Source organism: Micropterus dolomieu, linkage group LG17 (assembly GCF_021292245.1).
Source record: "Micropterus dolomieu isolate WLL.071019.BEF.003 ecotype Adirondacks linkage group LG17, ASM2129224v1, whole genome shotgun sequence".
NCBI classification, from domain to species: domain Eukaryota; kingdom Metazoa; phylum Chordata; class Actinopteri; order Centrarchiformes; family Centrarchidae; genus Micropterus; species Micropterus dolomieu.
In genome coordinates, this window is record NC_060166.1 from 3731618 (window position 1) to 3743157 (window position 11540).

The 11540-nt window shown below is 40.2% G+C and overlaps 1 protein-coding gene across 4 annotated transcripts in view; it reads left to right on the forward strand.

The window, feature by feature from the left end:
- Positions 1-8516, forward strand: part of vezf1b (vascular endothelial zinc finger 1b) — a 28384-nt gene extending 19868 nt beyond the window's left edge. For 2 of the 4 annotated variants that reach the window (XM_046074372.1, XM_046074373.1), the window contains exons 3-7: positions 67-136; positions 404-572; positions 2110-2151; positions 2797-2862; positions 3050-8516. In XM_046074372.1, coding sequence (XP_045930328.1) covers positions 67-136; positions 404-572; positions 2110-2151; positions 2797-2862; positions 3050-3417 — 715 coding nt within the window. In that variant the 3' untranslated portion in view covers positions 3418-8516. The remainder of the gene's footprint in view (positions 1-66; positions 137-403; positions 573-2109; positions 2152-2796; positions 2863-3049) is intronic. The other 2 variants (XM_046074374.1, XM_046074375.1) reach the window with 2 other exon arrangements.
- The last annotated feature ends 3024 nt before the right edge of the window (positions 8517-11540 follow it).

Below are 11540 nucleotides of genomic sequence, written 5' to 3' on the forward strand. Positions count from 1 at the left end.
TGAATAAAATGATGCTGCTACTATTAGTAGTAACTAGTATTTTTCTTTGTCATCATCTCACTCCAGACCTGATCACCTAAGCTGTCATGTGAAGCATGTCCATTCCTCAGAGAGACCTTTTAAGTGCCAAGTAACGGTAAGTTACAGTCTTTTTTTGTCTGTAAGTTTAGACGTGTTATGATTTCTACACAAGACCAGATCTGCCACCCAGAAGCTACTATTCGAACAGTCCAGTCATCATTGGGACAGGTCTACAGCAGTATAGTGACATTACACTTGCCACATGGTGGTGCAGCCACTTTAGGTTTTTCTATTTTTGTTGTTGTTGTAAGAATCCACATGGTCACATGGTCAGGTTCCTCAGGTATTGACAGAAACAATATTCACTGGCTTTCTGTCCCAGGCCTGTACCTCCGCCTTTGCTACCAAAGACCGTCTGCGCTCCCACATGATCAGGCATGAAGGCAAAGTGACCTGCAACATCTGTGGCAAAATGCTAAGCGCTGCCTACATCACAAGTCACCTCAAGACGCATGGCCAGGCCAGCTTCAGCAACCCATGTAACAATAAAGGTAGGTTCCTTGTCTCCACGTCTCCTTTTACTACTAAAAATCACAATAATGAAACTGAAACTGAGCCCTGGTGTAGTAACATTTACATTTCGTCATTCATTACTCTTTAAATATCCGCTTGCAGTGTCCAAAATAACACTGTTTGGCATTTACAGTAGCCACTAGCGATGAATGTGCCCCTGGCCTGAGGTATAGGTATAAACACTAACACTACACTTATATGCCCCTTTTTCCACTGCATGGTACCAGCTCGACTCGCCTCAACTCTGCTCGCCTTTTTTTGGTTTTCCATTATGGAAAAGTTGTACCTGCTACTAGGTACTCTTTGTTTTTTGTTTTTTTGTATCACCTCCGTCAATGTTTCAACCGAACTGAGGCTAAAATTTGATGTGAAAACACAGAAGACTGCGGATTGGTCAGAGAGAATCGTCACTATTCACTGCATCATCTTTGCGCACGCCAGACGGAGACCACGTTTTATATTATATTATACAATTTTCATACGTTATTTCATCACTAAATCCACTTCTCGCATATGGCATTGAACATTACGTCGTGGCAGTTGTGTGTGGTGTTGCTATGACAACCAGCTACATTGAGGGGTACTATCTCTGGGTACTATCTGCAATGGAGGGCAGCCAAACCAAGTCGAGTAGAATCGAGCCGAGTTGAGCTGGAAAAACGACATTATGCTGCCCGGTACCCAGGTGCTCCGAGCTCCCAGTCCGGGCTGGCTGACTGAGCTAATCAGAGAACGGCAGCTAGTTAGCCGCGGTTTGCCGTTACTTCAACAACAAGTAACTCCGTAAATTGCAGAGAGTTGTGGCAGAGCAGCCGCGGGACATGGGGATGTTTAACTTAGACACCCAACGTTACAGTGTTGCCTTTGGAGACAGCATAGTGCAAGCAGCAAGGCAGCTGACTCGAGATGTTGCCTGAGGAACTGTCAGCTGGCCTGATTGGCCAATCAACTTGCCTGACACACATTTTTACTCGCCCCGGGCCTCTGGTTATGTCAAACTCTGCCCTCCTGTGTTTGCTGCTCTGGTGGGATTGGCTGTCCATGCTGACTTTGGTTTTGTTGGTCTAAAATAATGAGCTGAAAGAAGTTGACAGCGGCGTGGAACCCCATGATAGGCTATTCATATTCTCATTCTCATTTGAAAAATATAGCTTAATATTGCTTTAACCATCCACAATAATGTACCTCATCTTTGCTGGATTTCTGATACAGTTCTCTTCCTAAACCACAGTGAGTCTTAGAGGGAGTAAATGACTCCAATATTTGTAGAGCATATCTTTCTAATTCACATAGATAGATCAACATAATATACTAGGGCGTAGTTGGACATAGTAAGTAAAGAAGCATAGTTTTTGTTTCCCTGACCCCATTAGAAACTGGAAAGCATTTAATACACCCCATTCCAACATCATGTACACACAACTTGACCATGCCAACTGTTAAAGCTGACTCCCAGATGACAGCACTGCTGCCCCGTTCTATTGTAACCCACTATGTGTCTGTATTTCTGAATAGGCATAAGTGACTGGCAGTGGAACCACTCAGGGCCACGAAAAGGTAAACCAGTAGCTAGTAGCAGAAACCCCTAAACACTCAATAACCTCTACAAAACATAAGTGGCCAGTTTTTCTTCATGTACCATGTCACTCAAGAACAGAAGCATTTCTTTTCTCTGAGGACTGGTGTAATTAAGATTTTTTGTTTTCAAGATGTGATGGTTTTGCTAATGTAAGGTTAAATTTCATGAAGCAGGATCAGTAGATCATTTAAATGAACCACAAACTGGACCATAACACGTAACTTACATGCACACTACCTGGCCTTTCATCAGAGGTCATCTTACATTATCCAAATGGATTCTTTCTTGACTTAGACCAGATTGATAAATCGGCTTGTTCAGCCACTCACTCTTCAGAACGACCAATTATAATAGCACATATTTGACAAAAAAATGGACTGTCCCAATTGATATCAGGTCAAAAATGTACTAGCAGTGAGCCTACCATCTCACAGCATGGGTAAGACAAGGAGATGTCCCTGTGATTTGCAGGCCTGAACTCCATTAGTGTAGTGTGCATCCAGCCTTAGGCATACACAAGCTTAAGATGTCCTTCATAATGTGTTGCTGTTTTAAATGAACGTTTTTAATTGGACAGTTAGCTGGTTAGTCTATTGATCCTGCTTTTTGAATTTACCCCTCAGGTGAGTTGACGGTAGGAGAGATTTTAAATAACTCCTTCCAAGTCCTAATTGACAACTCTCACAAAGGTAGGTTTTTTCAACAATATTACCACAGTTTATACAATGTATTAATGATGTATTGACATTTTCAGTGACCCAGTTAAACAGCCAAGGATCATAGAGGGCTGTTGGCTTTCCCTGTTTTGGAGGGGTAGTATATTTCTACAAGGTTGACCAGCCCTAAATTCCCTCTTATCTGTCTTTTTTAACACAGATGGCAACAACGTGCACAACAACTCGGCCACTACGACGCCAGTCACCAACTCAGCAGCTATCACCTCAGCTGTGAACCGCGGTGGAAATGCCAGCAATCCTGTCACCATCGCTGCTCAGATGAACATCGCCACCAGCACGGTCAACATCACGTCACCGGTCAGCCTGCAGCATCCCGTCACCATCACGGGCCCTGTGAACTTGGCCTCTGTCAACATCCCTACAACGGCACACATGAATATCGCCCACCCAGTGGCTATCACTACTCCCATGCCCATGAATATTACTGGGCCACTCAACATTGCCATGAGGCCGATGGAGAGCATGCCTTTTCTATCTCAAGTTCTGCCTTCTTCACCTCCTTGGTAGAGCCTGTGTAGGCCATGTGAGAGCTGATAATGTTTTAACTGCCTAATAATGGCCGAGTCTGTCAGATCTTAAAATGCCCCACTAAATGGCTTGATAGTGTGTTAAAATGGAAAAGGTGATAACTAATCTAATTTAACCACATAGATAGTAACTGGCAATTGTTACTAGCAGGAGTCTTTTTTTACATTATTTCTCAATTGTGAATTTTATTTGTATTTATAGAAGGAAAAATTATAGGAAATCAATTGTTTGGCTTATAGTCGCTCACTGCAGAGTAGTAGCCTACATAGCAAAGTGAGATAAAGTTTGCTGCCTCCACGTGAGAATCTGCCAGCCGAATGGTCTTTTGTATGAAGAAGAAGAAGACGTACCTTATTAATCCCGCAAGGGGAAATTCAATGTTGGCTACATGGCTACACTCTTCTATCATAGTATTTGTTTTATTTCAGTTATATATATATATATATATATTGTAATATAGGACATTTCTAGAAATTTAATAGTGAACAGTGTTTTTGATACCAGATGGGAGTTTCTGTTTTTGGTTAACCCAGTGAATTAATTACCTGGCAAATCAAGGTGCTTCATCACATTGATGCAATTTTTTTGTAAATCAGTGATCACCATAAAGCAGTCCTGCTCATGGATTTGCAACATTGCCCAAACCAAAAAGGAGATATAGCTCAGTGTAAACAGTATGGCCAAATCTCAGACAGATAAAAAAGTATGTATCATCATATCGCCCAGATGTGTTGGTTTCAGCTCTTAAGTCATACGTACTATTTGGGTTTAAGAAGGCCAAGTCAGACTCAGATATGAACAAAAAAGTCAGAACTTAATGTCAGTAATTTTTCCATAGCTGTCAGTCTCATCAGTGGAAGAGGGTTTCTCAGTTATAGAGTTGTCCCTGCATATTTTGGGGCTGAAGGATTGTAATCACATTGTTTAAAGATGGCATACAGTTGAAAGCCCTGAAAAAGCTAGCAAGTGGTCCTTCAGTTCAAATGATTTTTTCAAAGTACTATCTGCAGTGTCAAGAAGGAACTTGGGCACTCAGAGAAGCTCGCAGTTAGAATGATGTCACAAGCCGCAGAACACTGTAGGTCACCTCTTTCAAATGCTAGCATGATGTGGCCCCATGACACGGGTGAATGGGATGTTTAAAAGGTGATATTTTGAGCAGATGTTCTGTATAAATATGCCAAAGATTTTTCTAAATATAGTGTTTTCCCATGAATGCTATATTTTAAAAGATGAGGGAAAACACTTAAACAGCATAAAGTCTCTGTTTGAAACCCAAAATAATGAAATTAGCACCTTTCACCACCCACCGCACCACCGCTTGTACTACCACCTGTGGAAGAGTGTGTGTGTGTGTTCTTGCATGTTTTATATCTCAGTGGGGACTTGAACCTGAATGCACACAGTAACCGATGGGGACTCGAGTCACGGTGGTGACCTAAATTCTTGTCCTCACACACAGAGACGCTGTTTGAGGGTTAAGGTTACAGTTATCATCATTAGTCCCAACACACGTTAAATTATTGCAATAATAATGAACTTTGCATCACTTTGATATGTGAGAATGTGAATGAATTGCTTCAGTTGGTTTTAATTACACTTAAAACCAAAATAGTTTTTTTCTACCACTTGACATGGTTTCAAATTATCGGGCAGTTATTACAGTATCAGCTGCTACATGTTCACCCATTTTTTTGTTTGTGTTTATCCCTTGCTTACCCCTTTTTCACACTTGAGTAGTTTGTTTCAAGATGACCGATAATCATTGCAGCAGTAAACACAGTGTGTGCTGAGGAGAGGCAGCCCCTTTTTAGAGCTCTGTTTCCTAAAATCCTTCATTTCTCTTTAGCCGCTGAAGGTCAGTGTAGGTCTTGTAAAAGTGAACAGTTGAAAATGATTTCCTCAGCTGGGCATCTGACTTCAAACATGGATAATGCGTGAAACCTTACTGTGCGTTAGGCATTGTTTAACAACTCCTTAAATGGAAGTGCATTGTCAAAGTTGTTCTTACATGCTTCTTTTCAAAGTAGATTTAGGTTCATGCTATTTTTACTATTCTTTTAGAGGACTTATCAGTATTTGATAAGTACAAAAAGCAAAGCTTCCATTTCAGGGGATTTTGTTAATGATTCAGAGGCTCCACCAACCATCAACTTTTCCCTGTGTCTGTATTTTAAACTAGCTGGAAATCAGTCACTTGTCACTGCTGGATACTCTACTGATGTTAATTTGTGACATCTGTTTGGAAATATGTGTGTCAGTTATGACAGTTGAAGGTACAGCAAAGAGAAGATGTACTGAAAGCATGTCCCCTAGGGTTTGCCATTAAAATGGCAGTATTATCCAAGGTCAGATTTCTTTAAATTTGGATTACTGAGGACTTTTTAACTGTAAAGTTCGACATAGCCCCCCAGTGGCAATCCCAAAGCAAGCTTTTGTGGTGTGTTCAGGTGGTTATGTTGTTTACTGAAGCAGGTATAGGATCCCATCACTGTCAATGAAACTCAGGAAGGTTACTGAGAATATTCTTTTAAAACCATGTTCAACACTTTACACTGACCATTTCTTTGTAAATATGAAACACTATTTTATTAATGCCTTTTACCTGTGGGGAAAGGGAACCTCCCTCTGCTTACCACAGGCTAGCAATGCAAGAACTATATCACCACTGATGTGGCCGTCCATCCCGTAGAGGGCAGAGAAGTGAGTAGATAAAGCTGGCATCAGTTTCTTTTATTATCAACAAATACCAGAAAAGAGACAGAAATGGCATCATCTGTGTAGCTGTGGCTTCCTAGAGCTTTTACCTCCAATACCATGGAACTCTATTGAAAATTGGTTTACATGCTGCTTTGCTGAGATAAACACTGAGTGCAGTTAATTAAGTGAAAGCTGAACCGCTAGCCAGTTGATGTCATCTGCGCCACACTTGTACAGTGGCACATTGTTGCAGCACCAGGATGTGGCTACACGGATCATACCATACCGTCTGCAGGATAAACTAGGTTGTAGTTTCTTCAGGGAAATTATTCTAGAAGCAAAATAAATCCAGCCTTATTTTTAATCAGATTTTTCTCTCAATTGTTGTTTTATTTAGTTTTTTTCCAGGTAGTTAACCTTTACTGGAACATTGAGGCTGTGATCACAAAGGAGGCCTGCTCAAAGCTCAGATGTACCTGAAAGAGCAAGATGTCAGAGGGTGGGAGTAGCATTATTCATGTTGCTAAGCAACCTAAGGGTTGACAACTTGGAAACGGTGACAAGTAAATCTGTGACCTTGCCCACACAGCCCAGTTTTCAGATCCTGTTATAATATCTGATAAATACTTCACATGAAGCATGTTGGGGCTTTAATTGCTAGTTAGTGAAGATGTACCACAAAGTAAATCATATCTTCCCACAGCTCTTCCTAGAGCCCCCTGGGAGAGCTGGAATGTTGAGACAACCTGCTCACATTCAGAACAGTTTTTGCAGAGCACAAAGAATTGAATCTAAATAGGATGGAGACGTGTGTCTGTCACATACAAAGGGGCAAACATTAACAAGGCTTGTCTGTGATCTCAGCCTCAGCTGTTCCTATACCAGGCTGACATACTGTCCACAGTTCCCTGGGGAACTCAAAGTGAATTAGTTTGTAGATGTGAAGCCTTTCTGTAGTAAGGGCCTATTTTCAATGCAGGAACTCTGAAGCACTTGCAGCAAAACTGTAGGATGTGCACACTACAGAAGAGGGGTTCTTTGGTGGAATGAGTCTGATTGGTGTTTGTTTTACACTTCACCCGGCCACCTAGATGTTTGGCCCTTGATTTAATTGTATGCATGCCAACACTGTCCACCGAGGGAAATAATATTGGAAATTGATTTATTTCCTATCTTTCTTTCCGATGTTGCATGTGTATGACTGAGCTTGTTCAGTGTAGGTTTGAGTTCAACAATCATTATTAGAAAGCTAGTGACTTTTTTTTTTTTAAAACAAAACACTAAAAAAATTAGGATGAAGAAAGTGTGTGGTGTCATTTGTCCTCCAGTTGCCGTAAACAAGTGTGCCTGAAATACTTTGCAAGACTTCCACACGTTGATGCTTCCTCCTCTAGGTGTGCTGTGGGATGGAATAGTTTTGTGAAGGAAGCCTTCATCAGTTCAGATGGCCGAGGCCCCCCACAGGTCTTGCAACCAAACTATGTATTGATTTGTTAAACCTAATGATTGTGAAGATGTCATATTCTACTCCAGGAACAACCTTGGAACATGAATTGAGATCTTTATTTGAGGTCATTTAAATGTATCCGCAATTAAACCATGTGGTTTAATTTTTTTGGACTCCAACTGGAAAACAAACCATTCATTTGGCCAAATAAGATTTGGAAGGTCATTTTTATTTTCTGTGAAGTTTGTATGATGAATTTGGCAGATGTGAAGGCAAATGAATGTATATCTTTGTACAAATCATTTAGTTCAGAGGACATGTTAGTTATGACAGACATGCAAGAAAAAAAACTTTTATAAATCTTTTTGTATTAGAACATTAACAATGGTAATTTTTGTATATACGAAGGCTAGGCTTTCTGATTAGCAGAAAGGTAAAACATTCCTGCATTTTTTTTAAATGTATGTCCATTGAGAATAATTAAGTGTATAATAAATATGCGCAATGTTTTATGTGCCTTTTATTTGGGTTTGTCTAAATAAAAGAAACCAATAAAACATGATTGTGGACTGTCCATGCAGATGAAAGTCAATGCTTTCCATCTCAACTGAATCTTCGGACTGACCCCCCTGCACTCAAGACACTCCCCTAGATCAGGACAGATGTACTCTTTACTGGTTTAAGTTGGTTTTCCTAGCTTTAAGATGATTGCTAAAGTCCTCGATCTGCGTGGCTGTTTCTGATCTCCAGGGTCCTCCGTGTCTTCACCGGCTCACTGGCTCACAGTTGGCCTGCTCATGATGAAAGTGCCTCTGTGACTTTGCTTATTTGAGTGGACTGTGGGAGATTTTGTGCCAAATCATGGTCTATGTGACGACAAAAACATTTCGGTGTTTTTTCATTCTCTAACTATTAAACTTGAAAAATGTGACTGGCTGTGAAGTGTTTTTGTTTGACGTTTAGTGGCTAAATGAATAATAAATCTGAATGAGCAACATTTGTTACACACTATATGGCCAAAGATATTTGCACATCCACGTACACAAGTGTCCTTTACGTCTGGGGCTGTTTTATTCTGGTTTGTGTGAGGTCCCTTAATTCCAGTGAGGTCCAACATGTAATTATATTTTAGAAAATAGCTTGTTTGTAGTATGAGGAAGACCCTTTCATGTTCCAACATGACAATGCCACCCGGTTTTCTGCACAGAACTCTGACCTCTCTACAGCTTTGGGATCAATGGGAATGCTGTCTGTTAACCATGGCCCATATTTGTCAAGCTTCTCAGACTTGCTCATAAGAAGAGACTTTAGAATAAAAAAAATCTTGTCTCAAGTCAGCATTTAAAGTTAGTTATCAAGCATCTCAGTCCTAAGTGAAGTGCAGGACTGAAAGTGTCAGTCTTAAGAGCTGATTCATGACAACTTTGATGATGATGTAGGCAAGGACCAGTCACTGAATACATTTCCTTATTTAACAATATTCTTAAATAAATTCACGTTGAATGGTGAAATTCGTAAGAGGATTTTACATTCAACACACATTTGACAAAGAATTTTGAAGAGAATACATTATGATACACATATTGGAAATGAAAGATACATTTTTTTTCTTTTTTCTCTTTAATTTATATGAGCACCACCAATTGCACCTACTACTCCAGTGAAGTTGGCTATTTGCATGAATTTAGTTTGTTTCTGTTGGATTATGCTGGGTATTGTTGGGAAGTCGATTAAACACGTGACAATGAATGAAGCTGTAAGTGCCACAATTGTTTCCATAACAATTCGGCTTATTGATGGTTGTGATGACCCCAAATCATCAGCATTGCTGTGGCAAATCCTGTGGCAAAGAAACAAAGTGTCATCTCAGTTCGGCTGAAAATGTGTAGTCAGTGGTGAGATGACAGTGAGGGAAAAAATAATTTGATCCCCTGCTGATTTTATACATTTGCCCACAAAGAAAAGATCAGTCTATAACTTTAATGGTAGGTTTATTTAAACAGTGAGAGACAGAATAACAACAAAAAAATCCAGAAAAATGCATGTCGAAAATGTTGTTAATTGATTTGCACTTTAATGAGCCTCTCTCATTCAAAAAGATCTCTGCCTCCCAGGTATCTTTTATACAGGTAACGAACTGAGATTAGGAGCACACTCTTCACACTCAATCTCCTTTGGTCAGCGGCTCCATGCAAGATCTCACCTCGTGGAGTTGCAATGATCATGAGAACGGTGAGCAATCAGCCCAGAACTACACTGGATGATTTTGTCAATGATCTTAGGGCAGCTGGGGCCATAGTCCCAAAGACAACAATCAGTAACACACTACGCCCTGAAGGACTGAAATCCTGCAACGCCCGCCCCTGCTCAAAAAAGCACATGTACAGGCCTGGCTGAAGTTTGCCAACAAACATCTGAACGATTCAGAGGAGAACTGGGTGCAAGTGTTGCGGTCAGATGAGACCAAAAACGAGCTCTTTGGCATCAACTCAACTCGCTGTGTTTGGAGAAGGAGGGATGCTGCCTATGACCCCAAAAACACCATCCCCAGGGCTGGACTGGGACAAAAAATCGGCCCTGGCATTTTTGGCCCAGGTGGCCCAAAATCAGTCGGACACCAATACACCATCCTTCCCTTTAAGGGCTTAGATTAGGGGTGTGGCGAAACACTTGAGACATAACATTGTACAAGATTGGGGCCATGACAACAAGACAAGAATAGCCTATATTTTAATAGGCCTACAATTTAGAAAAAAAAATATTTATTGAAGAAATATTCGATAGGGAGTTCTGGGGATCCACCCCCAGAAGATTTTGAGCATGAAACATTTAATTTCCTGCATTCTGGAGACTACCCGCAGCAACGTGATGCCGCCGTATGTTAGAATTCCTATATAAATACACACCTACTTAATACATCTGAACTAGGTGCGTCGCCTTAAAACTGTGACACATATGTTGTCACTAGAGTGAATTCAAGTCAAGTTTTGTATAACCTGTGTTAAAAGCTTTATTCTTGTGCCGAATGGGAACTCTGGAGTAGCCTACTGTGCATAGCCTGTATTGTGCTTATTGTTTGGATTCATTATTATTTTGTCCTATAAAATTCCACTGAAGAAGATAGTGGTTTCACTTCCCCACAATGTGAAAATGGTTGTATTAGGCCTACAGTTACTTTGTGTGTAACTGTGTTTCATGCTTATTCAGTTTCCATTATTAACTGTAGGCTATTTGTCATAGGCTATTGCTTTTATTTGGTTATTTTATTGGCAACAATGTATTTTAAATGTATATTTCTGCATAATGATTTGGAGTATTTTGATCAAGCTAATGCGTTACTAATCAATGTAATCAGTTATAACATGCTAAATGCAATGTAATGAGTTATAACATATTATGTTGCCTTCTGTCTGCACATTTTTGTTTAGCAATTACATTGTTGTTGAAGTACAAGACAGCAAATAAAAAATCTTAAGACCCTCAGTGAAGTTCTTCATTTTCTATCAGGATGCTACACTAAGAGAAACCAGCACACTATTATAAAATTATACGAACGTACAGTCCCCTCCAAAAGTATTGCAACGGTAAGGCAAATCCCTTTGTTTTTGTTGTTCACTGAAGACATTTGGGTTTAAGATCAAAAGATGAGTATGAGACAAGAGTTCAGAATTTCAGCTTTTATTTCCTGGTATTCACATCTAGATGTGTTAAACAACTCAGGACATAGCACCCTTTGTTTGAACCCACCTATTTTTCAAGTGAGCAAAACTATTGAAACATGTGACTGACAGATGTTTCTTGTTGCCTTTTAGGTTGATTGTCCAAACATTAAACAGCTCTGCATGACTAGTCTAAGTTTTCATCCTTGGTTCAAACTTATAAAGACTGCATTTCCTGTTAAAGAGGATAAACCAGCATGAAGACCAGAGAGCTGTCTATGGGAGAAAAGCAAGCC